This window comes from Lutra lutra, chromosome 11 (assembly GCF_902655055.1).
Source record: "Lutra lutra chromosome 11, mLutLut1.2, whole genome shotgun sequence".
In the NCBI taxonomy this organism is placed as follows: domain Eukaryota; kingdom Metazoa; phylum Chordata; class Mammalia; order Carnivora; family Mustelidae; genus Lutra; species Lutra lutra.
The window spans coordinates 103,803,926-103,830,139 of NC_062288.1; the positions used below are offsets into that span (position 1 = coordinate 103,803,926).

At 40.5% G+C, this 26,214-nt stretch overlaps 1 protein-coding gene across 1 annotated transcript in view; it reads right to left on the minus strand.

Annotated features, from left to right (window-relative positions):
• KMT2C (lysine methyltransferase 2C) overlaps positions 1–26,214 on the minus strand; it is a 272,603-nt gene that overhangs the window by 34,390 nt on the left and 211,999 nt on the right. Inside the window, 15 exon segments of the mRNA XM_047695954.1 lie at positions 492–570; positions 3,602–3,713; positions 4,809–6,634; positions 8,117–8,409; positions 8,857–10,743; positions 11,125–11,307; positions 12,811–12,884; positions 14,721–14,935; positions 15,185–15,317; positions 20,227–20,352; positions 20,457–20,489; positions 20,672–20,809; positions 21,780–21,827; positions 22,160–22,264; positions 25,571–25,751. Of these exon segments, the coding sequence (XP_047551910.1) occupies positions 492–570; positions 3,602–3,713; positions 4,809–6,634; positions 8,117–8,409; positions 8,857–10,743; positions 11,125–11,307; positions 12,811–12,884; positions 14,721–14,935; positions 15,185–15,317; positions 20,227–20,352; positions 20,457–20,489; positions 20,672–20,809; positions 21,780–21,827; positions 22,160–22,264; positions 25,571–25,751 (5,433 nt within the window).

Below are 26,214 nucleotides of genomic sequence, written 5' to 3' on the forward strand. Positions count from 1 at the left end.
GACACTAAACATTTAAATATTACACTTAAAAATCTGATTATTATGAATGGGAAATATCTTTAAAAACTAAGTTATCCCAAGGACTAAAGAGCAGAACAGGACTACCAACAGCCAAGGAGAATGACCTGAGTCTGTATTTCACAGTTCCACGTGTCATGGATTAATCCCAAAATGTAGGACATGAAAATGTTCTTGCAGAGTTGAAAGTAAATAAAAGCAAAACCTAAAACCTGAAGCATTTGGTTTTCTTCCAAGTGACTTTCTAACTCATAAACAGAGAGGTCCTTTTCAGAAACTCTATTTTTTAACCTTAATTTGGCTTTCCTTTAAAAAGTAGTAAAACGTCTTTACTTCTGCTGAGCCACGAATGTACTGACAATGTTTTAAGGTTTCTACTGTTTTCTAAAAGTGGACTCACTCTAAAGAGTAGGGTTTGGTGAGAAACCCAGGAAAGTGTCCCCTCTCGGGTGACTAGTGACAAGCTGCAGTACCTGCGAGATTGCCTGGGGGAGGAGACTCTGACCTTCACCAGTCTGCGCTCCAGTCACCGACTGGCCCATAAAGGGGAACCTGTGAAAAGGAAGTTCTAAGTATCAAAATGACGAGCATTTAGAGTGAAAACTATTGTAAGTGCTTAACGCTTTCCTCTTCCAGGGGAGATAGAGCAGTGGCATCAAAGCCACGTACGAAAGGCCCATGTCGTGGTGTGTGCCCCCCTTGGGTTCTCACCCTGCAGCTCTGAAGTGTCATCCATGATGACAGGAGATTCAGAGGTTACTTAACTTCTACCCCAAGGACCAAGCAGCTGGGACAGGAAGCCAGCTAGGCTGCTCCTGGGGTTTCACACTCGATTACAGGACTCACTATGCCTTAAAGTACAATTCATTCAATACTACATACTACATAGAACTACAGATATTCTTAGAAAATTATTTCTTGTTCCAATTGTTATTGGCAGGGGGTGGGGGAATGGACAAAATGGCTGAAGGTGATGAAGAGGTACAATCTTCCAGCTACAAAACAAGAATGAGTAAGCAACAGGGAGGTGAGAATATAAAGCAAAGGGAACACAGTCACTAACACCTTAACAGTGCTGTACGGTGACAGATGGTAACCATACTTATTGTGGTGGCGATTTCATAATGTAGATAAATACCCAATCACTATGGCTGTACACCAAAAACTAATATAAACTAAGTCAATTATTCTTATAAGAAATAATTAGTAGCTTATTTTGTATTTCAAAACAAAAAATGTATCTCAACTTAAAAGTTTCATACATTTTTGTGCATTTCAGTATCTAATGTTAAGGCAAATCAAAAATTAGTCACTAACCAAGAATAAGGCTATATGGTTAAAAATGTCTGCTGGGGGTGCCTTGGGGCTTGGCTCCTTAATTGTCTGACTCTCGATTTTGGCCCAGGTCATGATCTCAGGGTCATGAGATAAGAGCCCAGTGCTGCACTTGGAGCCTGCGTACGATGCTCTCCTCCTCTCCCTCCGCCCCATGCACCCCCGTAAGCAAATGCCCTTTCTCTCAATAAATAAATAAAAATGTTTGGCAAAATGTGACTTACTCTAATTAGAGTTATAGAAACTTCATAGAAACATTACTGCTTTAATGAAAACACTTCCTCCAGTTACCGAATGCTTTGATATAACAAGCATAATTTCCAAATTATATATCAAATATTACATATTAATACTTAGGTACTGTTACCGTTTAGAACATACGCTTTTTAATATTTTACTCAGTTTTTTTCTTTTTTTAAATTTATGTATCAACCTCCTGTCTCCACTACAGCCCTGATCTGGAATGATCTCTGGATCCCAATACCACTCACTATCATCTGCAGTCACCACAGCACCGGGCTTGAGGGAGGGACTATCTCCTCTTCTTCAAAGCACTTAGCAGAAGAGTAAACAACATTCTATAAACTGACTAATGTACCAATGTGTCTCTCACTGGTAGAGGTGCCCATGCTGAAAGACCAGGGGTCTGATTCTGAGGCTCCTATTTTTTTTTTTTTAACTTGAGGTCCCTAACTTTAAACTAAGGGCTGAATGAAATGAACTTTTCCTTCTATTTTGACTACAGCAGCAAACTACACTATTATTAGCAGTACCATGACTTTATCACCAGTACAATTCGCACTACTTTCATAACAAAAGTTGCTACACGTACCTAATTTGGTCACTTAGGTTCATCATTACATACTATGAAATAATGGTAGTTATTAGACCTATTGCTGAATCTGTTAATGCATTAAGAAGCACACATACCGTAATTTTAAATAACTGTATTTTAAATATAATTGATTCCTTATAATACTACATTTTTTGGTTTTGCATATCAAATGTTGAGAAGTAATTCAAAGGCTTCACTAGAATGTCAATAATGTTCATGACAAAAAAGTTAAAAAACCCCTGTGATAGAGGAAATGTGCTAATAGATGCTGTGTAAGAATGAAAAGCATTAGAAACTACTTTTACTTTGATCTCAACAGTGTTTCTTGACCACTTCCAAATATTTCAACAACTGGAAAGAATTATACCTTTAAGGATTCCCCGTTTACCTGAAGTAACATGTTTATCTCAAATTCATGTAGGTTTTATATTCAATTCCATAATCACCCATAATTCTTCTTGTGACAAAGAGTTCTTCAACAAGGTAATTAGGCTACACTGAGGCCCCATGTCTACTCTACTGACAGAGATTCTCAATCACAACATATTTCAGAATAATTCTTGGTGCTCATCAAAAATACGGATACACCAGCACCATTTCCAGACATTCTGATTCAAGAACCTGACTTAAAAAAAAACAAAAACAAAAACAAAAAACCACGTAATTCTGACAGCGGTCCATAATCAGAACTTGAAAAAGACTGTCCAGTGGTTACCTAATATACCTTCAGGGGGGTAAGTACTCTAATTTCAGAAATCCAGAGTCTACCAACTCTTATAGTCCTATTTAATGCATAATTTCCACTTTTCTGCTAACAGTGAAAAGATAAATTCTCCAACTGCTAACTTTCAACCATCCTCTTGACTTTCTCTTTCTTGATTCAAATTCAGTTTGGGAACATTTTATTTTAGAAATGAATTCACAGTTGTCTTATCCACTGAGGCTCTTTACTGAAATGTTCCACTTTTTTCTCTGCATTGTTCCTTTGGTGGAATAAAAAATGTTCACAGGCTTAAGTAAGCTATCTTCTTTTCTCAACAGAACAGTTCAATTTCTATTTTCCTGTTTCATCTTCTCATCTTCCTCCATCTTGGATGAAAGATCTCTGTCCCAGACAGCCTTCAGATAGATTATTCTAAAAGTACTTAAAAGAACACACTTAAATGCCTGGATTAATCAAATCAACCATCTCACCTTTCCCTATTGTTTTATTATGTTAACCTTCAAACTAAATCCTTACATTCTTAAAACATTTTACATTTGACCATATCCAGCTGACATCACAATCAATTTAAGTATTTATTTTCATTCCTAGGCTACAGGCTTTTGAGTTACTATATCCTTTTTCTAAGACCTAGTAATAATTCATGTACTTCTGGATGCACAGTAAAAATGAGAAACATCTTTACCTACCTGTTCATAACCATTGGTGGCATGCCCATATTGTTTTGTGCCATTACTTTATTTATGCCTTTAAGGGCCACCATTTTGGCTTTCATTATAGGATCTGTAATTGCATCAAAATCTAAAGAAGAAATATTTTAAAGTTATTTATTTCATAGTACTTGGTTCAAGTAACACTAAGAGGTAATTTAACTATCACAAATATCATGTAATTTACACACTCTTATTCCTTATTATAATAATCACTGTTACAGGTTTCTGTACTGGGTGAGGAATTATGAGATAGTAAAAACCTCATCCTGAATCTGATCTCATCTCAATAATCTCTATTTGCATAATGCTTGCCCACCTCAGTAGTGCGAAAATCAGAGCAAGAAGCTTGCCACATTTAAGGAAGATGGTAGCCATGATCTAAAGCAATGCAATTCCTTTCCATCCAAATGCAACATCATGAACAAAAAACTGCAGTTATTTCCAATAATACGGAATTCCTCAAAGCCTAGTTATTCCGATACTACGGAATTCCACAAAGCCTAGTTATTGTTTTTTAAAAGAAGAATGTATCTATTTCTTGAGGGTATACCTTTGCAATAAAGGTAGATTACTGGAAAAAAAAATACCTCTTTGCATATAGATGAAAAAGAAATCCCCCCCCATGATAAAATTGGCAATGCCTATAGAACAGAATGTCAGTTTTACTGTTTAGAAGGAAACGTTCCTTTGACATGTGACTCTGACTGCAGTGTCTGCTGGAGGCCCTCTGGTATTTGCATTGCTATTTTACAGTTTTTGTTTTTGTTTTCCAAATTAATAAGGTATTGGAAATAAGTGAAAGAGCTTTATGTGAAAAACTTTGCCAAGCATTTATTGTACACCAAAGACAGCAAGAAGTTTATTTCTATCATAATTTCTTTAAATTCATCTTTCAATGACTCTGAAAATACATGGTAATAATGGTTAGAGGGAACTAAAGGAGACGAGTCTAATTTCTGTTAAACAACAGCATAAGCAATAAAAGTGAGAAGGTCTGAAACTCAAGAACTTTGAATCTCTCGATCCCTGGGAGGAATCTAAAACTCTTAACTGCTTTCATCTTAAAGCTGAATAAGGAATAAGTTGCTCTGGTCCACATGTAATTTTAATACCGAAATCCTGGAAGCTTACTATACGCCACCCTAACGCCCACAGAATTACTGAAATCCAAGGGAATTCCTACCGATGTTTGGGAAGAATGGCTCTGACCGCTGGCGAATCATGGCTTGCATCTGTCTCTGCTGTTGCTGTTCTTGTCTCTCTTGGTCCAGAAGATCCTGTAGAAGCAGAGGCTGTTCCTCTAGAAGGAGGGGCCTCTCTCTATTCTGCTGGGCTAATGTCTGAGGGACCATTAGCTGCTGGGGTCCAGACATGCCACTAGTACCAGACTGGTTTGTTAGAGGCACAGTTTGATTTGTAGGTTTTCCGGTCCCAAAACCATGATTAACTGCTGACTGAGCCTGAATGAATCCTGGATTTACCTGCACACCCTGAGGAAAAGTATGGTTTACTCTAGAGACGACTGCCACATTAGAATTCACGGTACCGTCCAAAACGTGACCAGGTGGTGTCATCAAAGGAGGCGGCAAACTCGACACATGATTGGACGGTGAGGCTGGCAAAGTTGGTGGTGGAGACCCCAAAGGCCTAACGTCTGCATTATCGGATTTTTCATTAGCAAGTAAACTTGAGAGAACTGGAGTAGATACAGTTATGCTGCAGGAGTTTATTACGTCCTCAGTGGGCAGCTGAGTGGAGCCACGCACACCACTTGTGTTGGAAGCAGCAGTTTCTCGATTAGCTCTTTTCTCAAGTAGGTCTGTGTCACAGGACTGCAAGGAAGCCTTCTCTCCATCATTTATGTCTGTGTGAGCAGAAGCCTGTGAGCAGGGAGTGTCAACATTATCCTTACTCTCATCACTTTTCTCAGTTTCACATTTGGTTTCCCCTTTAGAATTTGGAGATAGTACTTCTGTTTTTATCTCACTGGTACTCGTGGATTTTTTCCATGGAGAATGTTTATCAGGAGGAACCACAGTTTTGTCCTCTTGCTCCTTTTTTTTTGGTTCAATAGATACACACTGATTATCTATCTTATCATCAATCGGAACATTAAGGTCTAGTTCCTCATTAAACATGCTTTTCTTATCTCCTAGGTCAAGTTCGGGATCTGTATATGCAATGAGATCAAATTCTCCTGACTTTAAGAGGTCATCCAGGTTGGGATCATTAGTTTCCAAATTACCTAAAGTATCCAATTCATCTCCCTTGCCATCTTCTGTATCTAGATTTAAATTTTCAAGATCTTCATCATCCAAGTCTTTGACTTCAACCCCTTCAAGATCTTTAACATCTAGTTCCTTTACAGATGGGTCATCAGAATCAAGTTTTTCTTCAAGACCATCAGAAGATTGGGTGGTTATCTGTAAATTATCAGATGTTGTTTCAGCTGATGCAGATGTTGACAAAGAGGCCTCTGAAAATTCTCCATCTAAGGGATGACTTAGAGACCTCATGACCATAGAAGATGGATGGGCAGGATGACCTTGGTCTTGCTGAGATGGTGGCACTTGTTCCAAATTTGGATGCAAAGGCAGCTGAGTTGGTAGACCTTGAGAAGGTCGTCTCACGGGCTCTGTGTGTCTAGGGCCTGGAAAGTCAGGCCGGGGAATGAAGTTTCCATGTCTTGGATGAGAAGGTACCTCTGTGACATTGCCAGGAGAAGCAGTGTAGGGCAGCCGTGGCCTTCCATCAGGGGCCCTATGCCTCAGTTCAATAAATGCTTGGCCCAGTATGTTATGCTGCTGAACCGGCAGACTCTGTGGTGGAAAATGCTGAGGAAGGCCAACGGGATTATTCATCTGTGCGTTATTTAAAGGCCTTGGCATATCTACAGATATCGATCTTCTCAGCTGTGGAGGAACCCCGGATCCTTGTATCTGTTGAGGAGGTACAAGGAAGCGTTCTTGACTTGACAGGGTACCATGACTACCTCCTGGAAAGCCAAATCTAAAAAAAAAGCAAGTTGTTAATATTAAGAATCATGTTGAATTTAGAGTTAGGCTGAAAAAGGAACAGCTTTAGATTGAACTCATATACAAAATTAATGTTGCCAAATACAACGACTTAGCAAATCAAAATTATCACCATTAGAAAGCACTTACCAAGTATCCATACACAAGTAATTGTTGCTAAGTACCCTACAATGCTCACCACATCTGAGCTCTCAAGGCAAATCATCTAAGGCAACATAAACAAACGGACAGTGAGCAGATGCTATCCAGTGTTCAGAAATAAGCACACTACTCCTAGAGTAAGAGTCCCTTTGTTCCTTATTTAAGGAGATTATAAGGAAGGGCTGATATGGGGTGGGGGGACGTTTGAAGAAAGCAGGTGGTCTAACAAATTATGCTGGAGAGACTTTTTTTTTTTTTTTTTTAAGATTTTGTTTATTTATCAACAGGGAGAGAGGGAACACAAGCAGGGGGAGTGTGAGAGGGAGAAGCAAGCTTCCTGCTGAGCAGGCAGCCCGATGCAGGGCTTGATCCCAGGAGCCTGGGATCATGACCAGAGCCGAAGGCAGATGCCTAATGCTTGAGCCACCAAGGGGCCCCATACTAGAGAGACTTCCAGGCCTCTGTCCTTGAGAGGACAAAGGCATGGGTATGATGACCGAAAAGACTGATCTATTTGCTTAAAAGGGATGATGACAGGAGGCAGTAAGAGATAAAGAAGGCTAGGCATCACCTGTAAAAACTTAGTAGATGAATAAATTATAGGACTATTTTTATTATTTATACTATACCTCATTCTAAAAAAAATTAAAGGCAATTTATAAGTAAATATAAAAGAGGACAACAGGCATAAATAATAACTGAGGAAGAAAAAAGGAAAATCAGGTTAAGACTATCATGGAGATAGGTATTAGACCGAAAAAACATACATGACCAAACCAAAGCATGTCCTAAAGAACTCTCTACTGTGTCACGTTTGGGACTGACCCTCGTACCAGCCACTCCACTCACTCAAAGAAACGATGCCGTTACCTGTACAACCCTCTCTCATCAAGAAAAGCTCCTAGAGGAAAACAGCCCATCAATTTGGAAATCTCCACAGTTATTTACAAAGTACATTAAAATGGAAAATTTGTGGCAAGGACAATGTTCACTCATCACAATCCAGAAAGCTTTCACCAAACTAAAGAGGGAGCACCAAGCTACAGATCTGAAGGACTGATGAGCTGCTTGCCTGTGGCTATAATGTAACCCTAACAGTCGATACTTAATAACTGAAGAAGGGTTTTAAGAGTCTACATAGAGTTCTCCAGAGGTTAAAAAAAGAAAACTCCATGACCTCTCATTAGTGGAAAATAACACTGATTATATCTCAAAGGAATCAAGAAGTAAAAAGTATTAACAACATCTCAGCAGTAACTTCATTTTTCTATTCCCTTCTAGCAGTTTAAATGTGGCATGAAATTAAAAGCATTACCTGAATCCATGAGGCCTCATCCCCATACTGGTAACTTCAGGAGGATAGGGGCCACGTGGATCTTTTGGGAAAACTGCGTATCTGGGTCCTAGAGGAGGGACAACGGGTGACGTGATGTTCCCAGGATAGGGGGGTGGAGGCCGGCTGAAAGCCTGGCTGACGCTCTCAGGCTGCCAGCGTGGCAAGGGCGCCGAGTGAGGCACCGCCGCAGGGTCCTGCGACCCCTTCTCCTGCCGGCCTGCCAGCTTCTTCTGCTGCTGCTGCTGGAGGATGATCTCACGCAACTTCTGCCGCTGGAGGGAGAGAAACGACCGTCACGAGGAGGTCTGACAACGAACGGATGGCTTCTTAAGTCCAAATATTTCCAATATGGGACTGTGGTGATGCTTAAAATACCTCAGTGTTCACAACTTTGATAAAACACCGGATGTACTTAACTATTCAACAGGTTATAAGAACAAAGTAATAATTTGGGTCCTTTTCCCCACCACACAAGAATCATAAAATTGAACGTTTTCATATTTAATAATACCCAAATTCACGAAGGTCAAAAATAAGATGCAGAATATATCAAATTCAACTGCATTAATTTTACCAATTTCATGTTTCTTCTCTGCAGTATGACAAACTCTACAAAGATAAACTTTAACATTTGTGTAGAAAATTACTCAGTTTGTGAAATGAACAGCTTTCTCAAATAATATACTTAAAACACCTGTGGAGATAGAATGCGTTTTTACCTGTCTCAATTTCTCTGTCTCTGCTTGTGACATATTTACGGTATTCTGTGTATCAGTGACTCCCGAAGTAGGTACAGGTCCAGGAAGATGGGAGACGCCGGAAAACTGTTGGCTTTGAGAAGTCATTGGAGAGTGTGAAGGCGCGCCGAAGCTCCCCTCCGAGCCAGGCCTCGACTGATCAACAGTATCATGTGTGACTTGACTTGCTCCGAAAGAGTCAGACTGAGATCTCGGAGTCATTGGAGGCTGATCATAGGGGTCACGAGTAGCAGATGGGGAGACTCGGCTAAACGTGTCTGAAATACCAGGTCCAGGTGGCCTAGGCGTTTGGGGACATGCATCAGGTGGCCTTATCAACGGGCCAGATAAAGCTGCTCCTCGATTCTGTGCTGCTTGCAGGAAAGGATCCTGATTTGGCATGAGGACTGGTCTTGTCATCGAGGACCTAGTAAAACCCTCCGAAATCCTTGGCCTTGGTGTTGCTGGTGGCTGAGAGTAAGGAACAGAAATCCCAGGTCTTGGTGTTCCAGGGGCATGGGCATACGGATCCGCATGCCTCTGATTAGCGGCAGATGTAACGAACAAGTCTGCCTGTGTAGACGGCCTCGGGGTTGGTGGCTGCTGACTGTAAGGGTCAATCGTGGTGGGCCGGGGGGTTCCAGGAGGTTGAGAGTAAGGGTCTGGATTGGAGCGAGATGTTCCTGAGGGTTGGGAATAAGAATCTACAACAGGTCGTGGAGTTCCTGGGGGTTGGGAATATGGGTCCTGAGATGTTGGCCTTGACATGGTTCCAGGGTGGGAAAAAGCCCTTGAAGGATGAGCAAAAGATTCATTCATTGCCGGATGTGGGGTTAGGGGAGGCTGGCTATATGGGTCACTTGACTGGTTATGAGGAAAGTTATCTACAGGTCTTGGTGTTAAAGTAGGCCTTTCATAAGGATCAATAGACAATCGCCTTGGTGGCTGTGACACGGATCCATAGGGATCCTGGGAAGATGGAGGGGGCTGCATTGGAGTCTTAAAAGGTCCAGGACCCCCATCAAGAGGGGCAGGTGTCAACAAGGGTCGTGTGTATGGGTCAGCTATCCGCTGTCTTTGAAATACATCTGTCCTCGGAGATGGTTTAGTAAAGTGATCATTGGTTCCAGCTGCGAGAGGACCTTTTGCAGTTTGTTCGGAAACTATAGGGGGTCGGGGGAGGCCCAAGGGTTTGGGAAACTGATCTGTCATCATGGGTCTAGGTGTGTCCGGAGGCTTTGCATAGGGGTCACTATTCGTTGTGGAGGAAGAACATACATCTCTGACTGGGGACGGCCTATTTGCTGTTGTTTCACTCATCTGAGCAGGCCTAGAGACTGAAGGCAGAGGGGCACAGCTGTCCGCCAGCGTAGCAGAGTTTCTTCTGGAAAAACTATGGCCCCCAGGAGGTGGTCTTGGGGTACCAACCATTTTCGCGTAAGGATCCACTGGAGATGGCGGTCGGGAGTGAGAGGATCCCGGCGAGAACACCTGCGGGGAGGCTGGCTGACAGGCCTGAGGCTGTGGCAGGCCCTCCTGCACCGGCATGCGGGCCGGGGCTGCCGCAGGAGGAGGGGCCTGTGGTTTTACAAACACGTCATCCGATGGCGCAGAGGTGGGGGTGCCGGGGAGCTGCTTCGCAAACAGGTCTTTATGGAACGAATGCGCCGGAGACACACTTCCGTTGCCAGGCTGGGGGGTCAGGGGGCTCTGCATCCCGCTGCTGGGTGTGTCCGAGCCGGAAGGGGCCAGGAGGGGCTGCGCCCCGAGCTGCTGCTGCTGCTGCTGCTGCTGCTGCTCGTTCTTGACCTGCTCGAGCTTCTGCGTGGCTTCTATCTTAGCCTGCTGCTTGCTCTTCTGACGCATTTGCTGTGGAGCAGAAAAGAGAAAGTGATCGCATGGCTGAGAAAAAGAATGTAATGGTCACGGGAGGAAAAAAGCGACAGAAAATTCATTTGTTTGATGTCATCCGTCACCAGACTGGGCCCGTATCAGATTACAAACTCCTGAAGAGGAGCCGTGATCAGGCATCGCACCCCGCTCATGCTGACCGCAGCACGTTGTTTACCATGTTTCCGTGAACTCCCCACATCCACTTAGACATAGCTTACTGAGGAAGGGAAGCCTATTTTTCATCTCATTTTCATACTCTAATAAGAACTATCTCCTGAAATAATGGCATGAACTGCTCTCCTCTCAAACAGTAAAAATGCAATTTAGAAGCAAATTATTAAAAACAAAAACACACACCTGTCTAAATTTCCATTCCTGTTCATGCTCTGATTCTCGCTGCTTTAATGGGTCTTTAAAGAGGTCCGAGTCAACACGAGAACTGGGATCGACGCTGTCCTGCTGCTGCTGCCTCTTCAGCGGGTCATTTGACATCTGCACTTTATTAATGCGTAAAGCAGCTCTGTTGTCTCGGGCCTTTTGCTTTGAAAAAAGAAGAAGGAAGTTATATTCCAACAAATGTAACATGTTTCACGAAACAAAGGAGAACTATGATAAACTTTATACGATAAAGTTTGGTTAAAGAGTTGAAAAGAGCCTCCAGGCTCCCGTGTGAAGCCTCTGGACAAGGTCCCATCTTCCCCCATGTTTAAAGCATGTCATCTCAGCAGAGGATGGGTTTCCATCGCTCTGTCTGCACCAGGCTAGAGAACCCAGTAATCTATTATTTTCAATCCTAATCTTCAAGGACCCTTCAAAAATGGAAAAGTTAACCTCCCCCCCAATTGAGAGTAAAAGAAAATATCTAATCAATCCTCTAAATCTAAAATCTGGAATTTGAAGCTTAGCATTAAAGAAAACAGTGAGAAACAATAAAATTATCCTGCCTTTACCTTACCACAGTCAAGTTGAGAGAAAACGAGGCATTATCAACACATCAAAAACATTATTTTGCTTTACCCAAACATTCACTATCTCTGACAATATATGCACTGAAAGCCAAGTTGGAAAATAAATGCATATATTTTTCAAAACAATAATGTCCATTTAATATGCTTTAAGAGGGAAGCCAGGATTTGGATGAAGCTGAAAACCTTAATCTGGCTCTTTGGGAGAAAATAATTCACCATCTAAACTGTGACCCTTATTATAAAATATCCTGACTATTTCTCACAAAGGTCATGTTTCAAAAGCTCCTTAAAGGTGTCCAGGTATGTCTCTTTCAAAATACATAAAAGATTCTTCATTAAACTTAACACACAAAAAAGCTTATTGTAGAAGAAACTGAGGCACGCTAACATAGCCTCAAAAATTAGTACTCTTTCGAAGAGATGAAACTATTTTTAAGTGAAATGAGGGGCACCTGAGTGGCTCAGTAGGTTAAGCCTCTGCCTTCAGCTCAGGTCCTGATCTCAGGGTTCTGGGATCCAGCCCCCTATCAGGCTCTCCGCTCAGCAGGGAGTCTGCTTTTCCCTGTACGAGCTCTCCCTCTCTCAAATAAATAAATCTTTTTTCTAAAAAAGTGAAATGAATTAAACATGCTCCTAAAATAACTGATTTCCATCTTCAATATCATGGTTCTAATTAACCAGCTTATGAAAACACCACATTCTACCTTAACACATAATAAACTAGGAAATCACTATAAAAACAAAGCTGTTTATTAATTGTGCAAGTATTAAGATGTATTTTGTGCAATGGTAAATCTTATTAACGCAAGACAATAAAAATAAGGTTTGGGTATTGTATATACTTAATATAGGGACGCCTGGGTGGCTCAGTCAGTTAAGTAAGTGCCTGCCTTCGGCTCAGGTCATGATCCGAGGACCCTGGGATGGAGTCCCACAATGGGCTCCTCGCTCAGCGAAGAGCATGCTTCTCCCTTTGCCTGCATCTCCCCCTGCTTTTGCACTCTTTCTCTCTAACAATTAAATAAAATCTTTAAAAAAAATAAAGAATCTGATACATGGGAGTTTTGGTAAATACCACGTAAGGCGCTCTTTCCTGTGAGCTGGCTTTTCTCCACAGCTTGGCAATCTGTTTCACTCTGGTGGTCCAGTCTGCAACAGAAAAGCACGTGCACACAGTCACAGAGCCGAGGTCAGGACGCATTGCCATGCGGGGCTGACAGCTCAACTTAGTCTGGCTACGTTCTCCTAAAATGGGTGGACCTAAGTTCAGTTCTTGGTACGGCATAAAGTTCCAGGCACAGAGTAGGCCAGACACGTATCTGCTAAATGAAGTGCCGCCTCATTAACCGTCTCGCTAGAGAACGGGGAAGCTTTTAAGTCAAATGGGCTGAGCCGCCAAGATAAAGTTAAGCCAAAGGTAACACGTTCCCTCAACCATGTAGATGCTACCAGACAGAACCGAACCTAAGAGTTCTATAAAATATCTGTACTCGAGAGAAGTCTATTAATCTGACCAAAAGAAGTAATCATAATTATAAATAAGAATCTCACCAGCACTTGTGCACAACAAACATATGGAAAACTAACAAATTCAAATCATTTCTATGAAATTCACAGTGTCAGGACAGTAAACAAAGTGAAATATGGGTGAAATCAACAGTGATAAATGTAGAAATGATTAAGCCATTAAAAAAAAAGTTTTAAGAAAGCCAATGAAGATGGTGACATAGCAACAGCCTTAACATGTTAACTCATGGGGTTCTAGAATCACATAATAAAATTACTAAAGAAAATTACTTTAAAAAAATCATAGTTCTACTCTAAGGATAATGGACATTGATGCAAAGTGACTTAATAGAGCCAGATATGCTCATCTGTAAACAGCCAATGAAGGTGGGATAAAACAGTATTTGAAAATTATGTATATTCCTTTACTAGACAACCCTGTACTAAACCACTGATTTTTATTGTTGTGTAAGGTAGCATTTATTTCTATATAGAATGAATAAAGTAGCACAAAGAGACACCTGAAAGACAGGTGTCATCTTTAAGAAAATCCACTTCTGGGGAACCTCCAGGTTATTTAAAAGAGCTATAAGCTGGGATGCCTGGGTGCCTCAGTGGGTTAAAGCCTCTGCCTTCGGCTCAGGTCATGATCCCAGGGTCCTGGGATAGAGCCCTGCATCAGGCTCTCTGCTCCGCAGGGAGCCTGCTTCCTCCTCTCTCTCTGCCTGCCTCTCTGCCTACTTGTGATCTCTGTCTGTCAAATAAATAAATAAAAATAAATAAACAAAAATTAAAAATTAAAAAAAATTTTTTAAAAAGCGCTATATGCTGGTAGCAGGGAAATGACTCTAAGACAGAGTGTGAATAACGTTTTCTATCCTAGTCTGTCTGGCAACATGAACTCACCATAATTAATCAATGTTTGCTTAAAAATATTCTATAAATGACATTCCATTAATCTAAATAGTTCATCCTCTGGTTAAGCAGAATTTTCAAAAAGGGTACCTTTATACCATCCGACTTTTTCAAACAGGCTGGACTGCTAGGGAAAGGGGCAAATACTACTGAGTTAGCTTGGTTGGGAACAGACTCTGAGAATAGGGTCTGATTGAGCCTAACTGTACTCTTGACTACATGGTGAGTTCCTGTTCTAGATTTTTTTTTTTTTTTTTTGGTAGAGTTACACAGGTAACACAACACTGAGTTTCATATTTAGGAAGACTGCTAAGAGCAGGAAAACAGATTATTTCATTAACTCAAATTAACTTTTAGGAAATATGCAAAGGGATAGAGGGTCTAGGACAGAAAATGCAAGATCTTTCCAGACACCTATGGAATCTTCACATGGTATGCAGTTGTACCTGATGAAATTTAAGTGTTGATACACGGTCTTTCTACTACAGTAACAAAAAAACAATCAGGCACTGCACATGCAGGAAAGCTGGTAACACAGACAGCAATACTATATCCATGAATTACCAGGGAATTCCTCCTTCAGGTTGGGGAAATTAATGTTTGTGTAGAGAACGGGCGCTACTGTTGCCATTTCTCCCAGAGCCTCCTCCTTCTCCCACTTCAGTGTACTTCTCTGGGCATTTGACATTGTATCGTTTTCTCCTTCCCCCGTGGGAGCTGATGATGTCCAAGAGCTGTTAGGATCACTTGCCATTGGATTAAATGCTGGATTTTTATCCCTGGGAAATAATAAATAACTTGACTTCATACACATGAAATTACTTTCTAAATACTATGGTCAAGTACAATTTCCTTAAGACCTCTTCATATTACAAAGTAGATAACATGTTAGGTAATTTTTAGCAAAGATCCTAATATATGTAACATACACGTATGCAGTACAAAACAACTTAAGATAGACCAATTAACATTTTTATAATAAAAATTATTGCAACTTAAGTTTCCACGGAAAACGAAGCCGATGATACCTGGCGTCAGCATAAGGAGACTGTGCTATGGCAGAGAAAGTTCCCAATCCACTGCCTGGAGGCAAAGAATTGTGTGAGAGATGAGGGCTGGGTCCGATAAGGCCATTCATGAGTGGCATCCGGGAAAAAACATCTTTGAAGAAGAAAACAACAATTCAGTTTGCATATTATTCATAAATAACTTTTTAAAAGCAGCTTATTTTTGAGTAGTATTTCCAAAGAAACATTCCTAGCACTCTTTAAAAGTAGGCTTTTTATTTCAATATGAAGCTAAAATATTGCACAAAGAGTAGTTTTTGGTTATACTCTTTTGCAATATGGTCTTTGTACTTTTCCCTACTTCATCACAGTATACTGCAGAGAGCATGTGTGTCGGAGTTTGACAGCCTTGGGCTTGAAGCTTGATTTCTGCTACCCGTTAAAAAAGAGTCAGTTACTGCTTCTACACAATGAAGCTACTCTGTGACGTCACTGTTACAATGGATGGGCGTTCTCAGCATGGTGCCTGGCGTGCGGTGAGCTACTCCTTACATATCAGCTCCACAGAAAGAATGACTCTGCAGCAAATGCTAGTAAATTTCATCAAATATTCTTTCTCTTCTTCATTCAAAAATTTACAAACAGATGGTTCTTTATATTTTACCCCTGTTGGTGTTAATACAAAAAAACCATCCATGATTCTTAAGTTGGTATGTGGTCTAAAATTATTTGGAACAAGCAATATTTCATCTACCATTATCAAACAGATGATTATTGTTAAAAATACATACATTCTGTTTTGGGCCTCATTTTCATTACGTGCTTGCAGTTTCAACCCACACACATTTTAACTCTCATTCCAGCTTATTTACAAGCTTCAAATCTCTGATCATCTTCTTCCTAAACAGCCAGTAGGCAAACCGTAGTAAGACCACCATGTGCATCCCCTAACTCTCCTCAAGCAGGTAATGCCAACTTAGATTATTATGATCCTCTACTGGTCTGAACTATTGAGGAACAGCCAACTGTCCTTATCTGCACAGTTTTCTGTACCTTCAAAAACCTCCTCCCGATCTAGAGACCTACTCTGAAGTAGTAAGCACATGGCCTCTGTTGCAACACCCAGAGTAACAGTAGGAGACCCATGTCTAAGTCAACAATCAATTATACAAATGGATATACAGTTACAGAGTTGGCTAATATTTGGCCCAATTGGTGTAATGACAGAGAACTCCTAACAAGGACTTTGTCATGCCATTAGAGAAAAGAACCACCAGGAGCCGCATCTCACCCACAAGTCTGGTACTGCATAACGTCCTGTCACCTAAACCAGATCCTCTAACTGGAACAACTCCGAGTTTAGACGTCTCCAGTTCTTAGGGAGGACACTGGGACGGATTACCACAGGCTTTCAGGATTTTGTCTCAAGGACTTCCTACAAGCTATCTGACTTCCCAACTAGGGCTTATTCTACTAAGTGCTGGAGCTGGACGCACTGGATAAGAACATAACAGTGACAAGTGTCTCAGGACATCTATGTTCCCTTCAAGGAGGAGATCAGGGAACAACATTTCTGCTTTTATCCCAAGCAGAATGTTACCTCTATTTTCAGTTTCAATGAAAAGTAGGTTCCATTAAGGAATGTTAAGATTTGACTGAAAAATCTCAAATGTCTTTCATGTAATTAAGAGAAACAAAAGCTTCTTTATTAATAATGACAATGTGATCCATGTCAGCACTATCTTAACCACAACATGACCACATTGAACCCTTTCATAATAATAGTTTATGAAGCATTTCCCTATATGCCAAGCACTGTTCTGAAAGCTTTACATGTATTACCTGTTGGATCCTCACCACCACCTAGGAAACGGGTTATCACATGTAGCTCCTTTGAAGCAAAGACCCAGAGGTTAAATAACTTGCGCAAGGACACGGAAGTAAATGCAAAGCATTTTTCCTTTGTCACTATTTTAATTAAGAAGTGTTGTCTCTCAGTCTCTGTCGTCTACCGTACAACTCAACCTAATGATACCGGCTTATAAAAGTAATGTTTCAAGGCATGAATCATAGTAATGATAGAAAAGTTACTTCACTTAACCTTTCACTAACGTGATTTCAAGTTATTCTATCTCAATCTTCTTGAAATTTCCTTTCTCCACTTTTTGACCTTCTGTAACACTGGGCTAACACTGCATTCCGGCACCCTTCCTGAACTACTGCTACTGAAGTGACTCGGCTGAAGATTACCAGCAATTTTACTGTCCAATGAAACATCTGTCAAGCATTCATCCTACCTGACTTTGTCCCTATCTCTAACAACCTAGGCCTCTCATGCAGTCTCCATCACTGCTTTTTCACTTTCACATAACTCTTAAAAAGGAGAAAGAAAAGGAACATCTAACTGCATATCTAATATAAGTCTAGAGAGTTAAGCTTGTAATTCATCACATTTAAGAGTTCTTCAAGATTCTGTACTCTACAGCACATATTGCCTAACAGCCACAAGTAACTCCGCCTGTAAGTCAGAACAATGTATATCGTCATTTCCAACGAACTAACAGTGGTCTAAAACTAAATGTTATACCTCTACTGCCCTCTAACACTAACACACACAGACACACACACCCAGTCCTCTCTGTTCTGCGCTTCTAGTATACAGCCTGATTACCTGTAGGCAAGCCTGGCTCCCATCAGTCTACTTCACTTTGGTCCCACTTTCCTAGTACCTTACAACCACTCAGTAGCAGAGTCCTCTGTGTTCTAACATCACTGTCTCTCATATCCACTGCTTTTTTTCAGTTAGCACTGAGATACACTTACATGCATGGAACCCAAATTTTCACCTAGCCCCAACCACAATAAACTCATGAGTATAACCCTTGTCTCGAACTCCTTCCCAATACTGCTGAAACATGTAACCCATCAGTCAGGTCACATCACTGGTGTGAGATCTTGGATGGCTCTAAGTAACCCACAGAAGAAAAGGCCAACTGCCACTGCCTATTTTCACAGCCATTTACGTACAATCTAGACCCAACGTGCATTTTCTACTTTTGCTCCTTAAACGCTACCCACTTACTCTTCCTTTGCTCTAGAAAATGTTCAAGTTGCCATTACTGAATATCTATGTGTCACTATGTATGTGGCCTCATCATGCTTAAATCAGAACTGTTATTCTCCAAAACATGATATCTTAATGACTTTGAAGGTCCTACTTGACATGGTCTACTATGATATAAACTAGCTGTACACCTGAAAGTCTATGATAGCAGGATGAAAACTCCTTCCAGGAGTCTCTCTCATCTTTGTATCACACATAAGCACCTAACAAAACAAAGGTATCCCCTCAAAACCTTTCAAAAATGAGCCTACACTGTGAGAGGATTTAAATCATGACAGTGAAATTGTTTATTTAAAAATGCATCTTGGGGCACCCTGAGTGGTGCAGTCAGTTGAGCCTCTGACCCTTACTTTCAGCTCTGGTCCTGATCTCAGGGTCTTGTGCTCAAGCCCTGCATCGGGGTCTGCTCTGGGCATGGAGCCTGCTTAGGATTCTCTTTCTCTCCCTCTGCCCCTCTTCACTTTCTCTCACTAGCTCTCTAAAATGAATAAATCTTTTTAAAAAAAGAATCTTTGGAGTGCCTGGGTGGCTCAGTCAGTTAAGTGTCCAATTCTTAATTTCAGTTCAGTTTATGAGCTATTGTGAGATTGAGTCCCCCTTCGGCTCTGTGCTGGGTATGGAGGCTGCTTAAGATTCTCTCTCCCTCTTATCCTCTGCTCCAACCCTCTTCCCCCTACCCATGAGCACATGCCCGCTCTCAAAAAAAAGCATCTTTGATTTGATTTCTAAAATCATTATTTTCCATTTCAGAAAACATGGAGATACGGGTTTTTTAATATGCTGAGAAGAGAAATACTGAAGTGTTGCACTCTTAATCATTAAGGAAACATATGGGAACAATTAAGACAAGAAGCACTTATGATGAGTCTATTTTATCCAACTGTAAATCACATGTTTAGTCTAGAAAAAAATCAAGGTAGATTTATGTTTAGAGGCTAAACTGGCAGAAACTAAAATATTTTAATTATGTGCATTATGACATTTTTCGTGTATACACAAAGTTGGTAGTAAAGATAACATTAAATTATTTGCATATTTCAGCACTTTTACAAAAACAATGTAAAGGGTTAGAAAAGCATCATAAAATTCCCTAGCTCAGTATACCCGCATGAAGCAGTAAGACCAGGGTACGGAGACGGGACCCTGCGCTCAGATCACCAAGCACCCACATCACCCCACGGGACTCCAACCACCCCCACGGAGAGTCCCACACCTGTGGTGGTTTCCCTCACGTACCTTCGCAAATTTTAAGTCTAAGTCATCCAATTTCAGCTCTCCAGAAACAGGAGAAATTAGATTATCTGGCAACTAGTTACAAGTAGGTAGAAGAAAACTGACCAAAGACAGATTTCTACAAAATTAGAGATCTGAAGCTGACAGTGGAAAAATGTGGCAGATTTACTCTGAAAGGATGCACTGAGCACACAGTCCATGGGGGAGCAGACAGTGACGGGGACAGATATGACCCCAGCCTTCAAGGAGCTCACGGTCTCAAGGAAAAACGATAAGTATCCAAAAACCATAACTATCCAAACAGGCATCCACAGCTGTGCCACCTGCCACAATGGAAACATGGGGCCGTGTGTGCAGGTGGCGATCTGCTGACTCGGGATATGACAGGGAAGCCGAGGCCGGGCAGCCAGGTGCGGGGGGTCAGTCTCCGAACGTGTGTGGAGGAAGGGCCGACTGAAGGGGAGCTGCCAGTAAAGACAGCAAAAGAACTCTGGTCACAAAGTAGATCCCAGGGGGCTGGGGAAGTTCATGGGGGTAAGGGAGTGACGGAGATAAATTCAAATTAAGTGTTGTTCCATTGCCACAAAAGAGGGTTTTCTGCTTTCGGTTTCTATACCTTGTTTCTAAGGGACAAGGCTGATTTGCTTCAGCAACAGCAGAGAAACTGCACGAGGGTACTTACGAAACTTTTCTAGAGGTGACGTACCCTGACTGTGTATGGGCACCAGCTGCGGCACTGGGGGCGGGGGAGGCTGCGGGAACGCGGCCGGCTGAGGGGCTGCAGGACTCAGCACAGCAGTGAACAAGTCTTCAACATCCTTCCCTCCAAGCTCTGTGACACAGAATGACAGTGACAGTAAGATTAAAGCAAAAGACTATCGGAGCCCAAGTACACGGAATGCCATTTTCATAGACTCGAAGTAGACAAACGAGTACCTGGAATTTTATATAACTTCCCAAGAATCGCTCCTAGGATAAAACAAAGAAACACAAATATTAACAACTACCACGTCAACATACTGACACAATATAGCATTTGACACAGAAATGATCAGGAGAGAAGTTCAATGACAAAGAAGCATGCAGAAATCTTTGAAAATCATATTTACTCAAGTCTTTTAGAAAGCCTAGATGTGGGGCAAATATTTTACCATCTGTGACCATCTTGTCTAGCTCAGGACTGAGGATTCCGTCCAGCTGCTCTTCACTTAATGGTCGGGAGCCTGGATTGACACTTGGCTGAGGCAAAGAGGACGGGTCATCAGCAACAGGACCAATATCTATTCCGGCTAGAGGAGTAAAGTAAACAGATTACAAGTAAATTCTGAATATTCAAATAAAATGCACAGCACTATTTACCTGCATCAACATACAACAATATGATTAAAACAGAGCAATGAAAAGTTTGTAATTCTAAATTAATCATGGTTCTTGTATCAATTTGAATGGTCAATCGGTATAAATCAGGCACAATGTAAACTTAGGTGCCACTTAAAGTTTAATCAAAGTAAATACAATTCCTGAGGAACAGAAGAACACACGTGGTTCTAAACTTCCCCCAAAAATAAGCACTACATCATTAATATAGTAATCTACAAGAAGATTTGATATGTAGTATTTAATATGTAAGTGATTGCTTTAGCTTGGAAATAGTAATTTCCAATGTATAGTTGAACAATCACCTGTAGTGTGTGACACAGGAGGGACAGACTTTCACAAAAATTAATGCTCTAAAATTCTCAATGTTTAGTCAACATTATCCTTCTGTGAATAATTTTGACCAGAGATCTTATTTTGGAAATATTCTGTAGTCACAAAACAAGATATAGATTATATTTATAACATAACATGGTTTGTTTCATACAAATTGGTTTCCAGGCAAAAATCATATTGAAAAGTGGTCTATCATCTACTTTATCAGGCTCTCTCAGTACTACTACCATTAAAAACTAAAATTTAGTCTGCCCTTATATACTCTTGTATTAGGAACTAACTCTATACCATGTGGGTAATACTATAAATTACACAATAAGAAGAATAAAACCATTCATTAAAAAAACAAAAGAACTAGTGACAAAGTCATCCAAAGCCCAGCACAGCCGTACCGCGCTTTAGCTGCCCCCACAAAGGGAAAAGCGAGGGTGGATTAGTGACAAATTAGCACTCTAACGGTACGCATGCACCTACGGTTGTTTCAGCTGAAATCACTATAGAAAAGACTACGTCTAGTCAGCCGTCATCCATGGCTCAGTTTCTTACCAAATGGAAAAGGTGAGCTCTCAACCTGGAAAGTGCATAAATGAAGACCTACAAGACCCAAACCGAATAAATGGAGGGTTACCACAGGAGCGGGAGGTGAGAGCCACGCAAACAAAGAAGAAACAGGACACAGCAAGACTGCAGGGCAACAAGCCTGAAGTCTGATGCCATCAGAAAGACGACAGAAATTAACTTGCTATCTCCTCTCCTACAGCAAAGGGGCTGAGGTAGATCAAATAAAATGAGTTCGTTGTCAAAGCCAAAACAAACTTTCTTTCCATTTCAGAGAAGACTAAACTTATTCCACACACACGAGCACACACACACACGCCTTTCACCATATCATAAAACAGACACTAGACAAATACAGACATAGATACCTGAATGATCAACTGATTTTGCAAGGTCATCAGAAATTATTCCAAGAATGTCATCATCTGTGTTTAAGACTTCAGAAATATCAGCTAAGGGGTCATCAGTCGTACCTAAGCATAGCAAGTATATTTTTAAAGTCTCAATATTGTCCTAGACATTAAGTTCTAAAACACGCTCACTCATTCAACCATTCACTAAACATCTAGACTATAGCAGATACAGAGTTAAGTGCTAGAATCGTAAGATTATTACTTCTAAAGTAAGGAATTTTTCAAAGAAAACACACACCTACGTTTTGAATAACAAAACATTAAAAATTAAGACTACTTTTGTTTTGTGACTGTTTGTTAACAATAAAACTTAAAGACCAATAAGAGAAATAAAGGCAATAAAAGTAAAATAGAATGCTCTAAGAAAGCAAAAAAAAAAAAATGCATTAAGAAAGTGACATTTCTAAAAGTGACATCTAGAAAATAAGACACGGAAGATAAATATCAAAGTCAAATGCATTTAGAAATTCCTTGTAAAATATAAAGGAGTACCATCTAGTTAGATGCCTACTTCCAACCTTGATCTTAATACTGATTAATCATTCATGTACTTATTCAAAAATATTTCTGGACCCACAGAATCATGTCTATGGATTACGTTAACAGGCATTGTCCCAGCCACTGGGAATTCAGAATAACCAAAACAAGTGCTCGCTCACTTTGTTCACTTTCTCAGAGGGAGCCAGCAAATACATGACAGCAGTGTACATGCTATGAAGATAACAGTAAGGACAAAGGATTAAGAATAAGATGTGGAGATGATAAAGTATTAGATAAAGTGGTCAGGGAAGACCATTTAAAGGACATGACCAAGGATTAATGTAAATGAGTAAGGGAGTAAGATGCATAAAGATGGAGAGAACACTCCAGGCAAAGGGAAAAGCAGACGGAAAGACGGAAGCAGGAGGGGTTTTGCCAAGTGTGGTCTGTGTGGTTGACTACAGCAATGAAGGGAAGGAGGGGGTAGGAAATAAAAGGCAGCTAAAGTGAGATTCCATATGGTTTTCTAAGTCGTGGTGAAGGCTGAGCTCTATTCAGAAACACAAAGCAGAACGGGAACTTGTTAGAAGGTGGATAGCTAGAAGGGGACATGAGTGATATCTGAAAGGGAAAGCGCTGGCCTCCGCGTGTAGAACAGACTGGGGGAGGCGGGCGTAGGGAGCGCTGGCAGCAGGGCAGGCCTGGAGACCTATCAAGAGGCTGCTGCTGTAGTCAAGTGAGAGGTGGTCACACCAGGCACTCTAGAGCAGGAGGGGGAGTGGAGGTAAGACGTGGTCGACTTTGGGCTACCTCCTGAAGCAGAGACAAATCTGTGGGCGCATCCGGGGCGCAGTGTCAGATAACAGAGCCAAGGAGGACTCCAAAGTTGGTTTCCAGACTCATCAGTAAGACAAAAGGCTAGCTTTAATAACTAATATAAGTTAAGAAACATCTGCATTTTTAAATCCCTGTCAACTGTGTTTTTACTTTTTATAAAAAGGGGGGAGGGGACATAAAACACGTGTAAGATCCTAGATAAAATATCCCTGTAAGACACAAATAGTCTTGTCCCACTTAACATACTTCTCAAACAGATTCTGTAAGAATACTTTCGTTTTTCAAGCCAAAAACTAAGATAAATTAAGTACCCAAATATTTGTAAAGTTTTTAGAGAAATAAAATCACTTCAATAGTGTCTTCTCTAGACACCTTCAGGAAAATAATCTGAATTATTTCAGGCATTCCATTTGTTATTAAACCAATGGAATTCTACTACATAAATTACAACTAACATTTTTTCAAAAATATTTTAAAAGTTCACCCCTACTTGAAGAAAGGGATTTTTTCTATCTTACCAACAAATCATTAGAAATGATGTGATAGATAGATTATACTGAATGAGATACAACAAGCTGCTACTCATAAGCTCCCCTATTAGAAAGGCCAGAGTAGTTCAGCTGCAGAGAATGTCCCATTCAGTCTGGGTTTTGGAACAGGTGCTATTCTGGTCCTCTCCATTCTGGCTTCACAACTGAACCATTCTCTGCAATTTTGTGAATATATCAATGTTTTTCCTGCCACAATATGTCTTCTGCCCAACTTCAGTTCTCTTCTTCATAAAAACTCAAGTGAAAGTAAATTATAGTTAAGTTTTTAAATGGCTAGTCAAGATTTTTACAGGAAGATATCCTTCCATTAAGATACTATTTGAAGGATCCACAAGTCTTTCGCTAATAACAACATACTGACTTGATAAGAGCAGGTGAGCACTGAAAGCAACAGAATTAAAGTAAAAGTAAAATGATCTCCTAAGATAAACAGAAACCATGGCCTAATTTAGACCAGTGTTTTAACTTCCCCACTGCCAACAATAAGACTGACATCTTGTATGTGTGCAAGAGTGGGTAAGACTGCTTCTAATTATTTTGAGAAGTTAAAATAGAAGCCTGTATGCCAATCCAGGGCAATGCCAAGTTAATAGAGCTGTAATATATCAAAAGTCATCTCCCAGTAAAAGGTCACCTTAAGATCATTTTCCAAATTGAGTTTATCAAATTCACGGAGTTAAAAAAAGGTAATCAATAGTAAAAGGGGAAGGTTGTCAGAAAAACATTAATATACGACTGATAGTAAGATAAAAATCTAGAAGTGGGGCAGAAACTCTGTGTTCATCATTCCTACATACTGAACTAGTTAAACTCTCAGAGCCTTAATTATCACTTTATAAGCATATTAATGTCTCATACCTTTCCCTGCTTCTAAATAGCCCCCACGTTCACTCTACGTAAGGTAGTGGTTCTTGATCAGGGGCAGTTTTGCAGGGACATTTGGCAGTGTCTGGAGATGCTGCTGGTCATCACGATATGAGGACAGAGATGCTGCCACACACCCCACAATGCACCAACAAAGGTTCATCTGGCCCAAACGGTCAGCAGTGAGAAACAGTGATCTAACACACTGTATTTCATTGAATTAGCGCAGACTGGCAGCCGGGCCCCAGCTGCAGCGCTCTTCTTTTCTTCTCCCGTCTTCTGCATTTCCTTGGGTTATGTAATTAACAAAAATCCATCCCACTTAAATCGAAGGTTATTACATTTATTACTCACCGACTATGGCACAATTACACCTCCTTACGTTATCCTTAGCATATTATAAGCTGAGCATTCTCCTCTGCAACACTTGATTTTGGCGGCGGTTACACAGACAAATTTATTTGCCAAACCCTAAAGACCTGTCAAGTAGTTGCATTTACTGAATGTATATTATAACTTCAAAGAAGCTGACTTTTAAAAGCATATGAGGCCAAACTAAAGCATTTCAAAGGCTTTATTACAAGGAATCCAAGTGTCACATGATAAAGAACGCATCGTAAATTATTCCACATACCGTGAGTCCCGGGTTTTGCTGGAGTTGAGGAGGAACTAAGCAGTGGATCTAAGGAAGGATCCAAGAAATTTGTGTTCATGTTTGTTTTATATGAAAGCTGAGCTGTATCTTCTGACAAATTATCTAAACTTAGCTTGTTTTGTCTACTTGTATCTAGAAGATCTTTTCCAAAGAAAGCTTCCTAGATAAAGATAAGCACATATGAAAATGACTGATTTAGTTATATAATTCTAAAATGCTAACAGGTAATTCTGCCATTTTTGACAAGAAGTCAGAAATAACACAAAAACTTGATATTCAAGAACACAGAAATTGAATACAGAAATAACCTGTCAATTGCTTTATACAGATTGCCCCTTATTTTAAAAAGATGTTTTTGTAGTTTTACTGGAGACAAATAAAATTATGCAAATAAAATCACACACTTATGTCAAACATGTTTCTAGGAACTGCAACATAATAATCCAGTTAATTCCAGGAGATCAGGGAACAATTAAATTTAAAAACTGATAAAATTGTAATACTCTTGGCACTGATTCATATTTTTAAAAAAACTAAAGTTTTGTGAATATTATTAGTATTTATAGATTACTTGCAGAGAATAACACAAGGGTTTGATCTACAGCTTTAATATTTACATACTT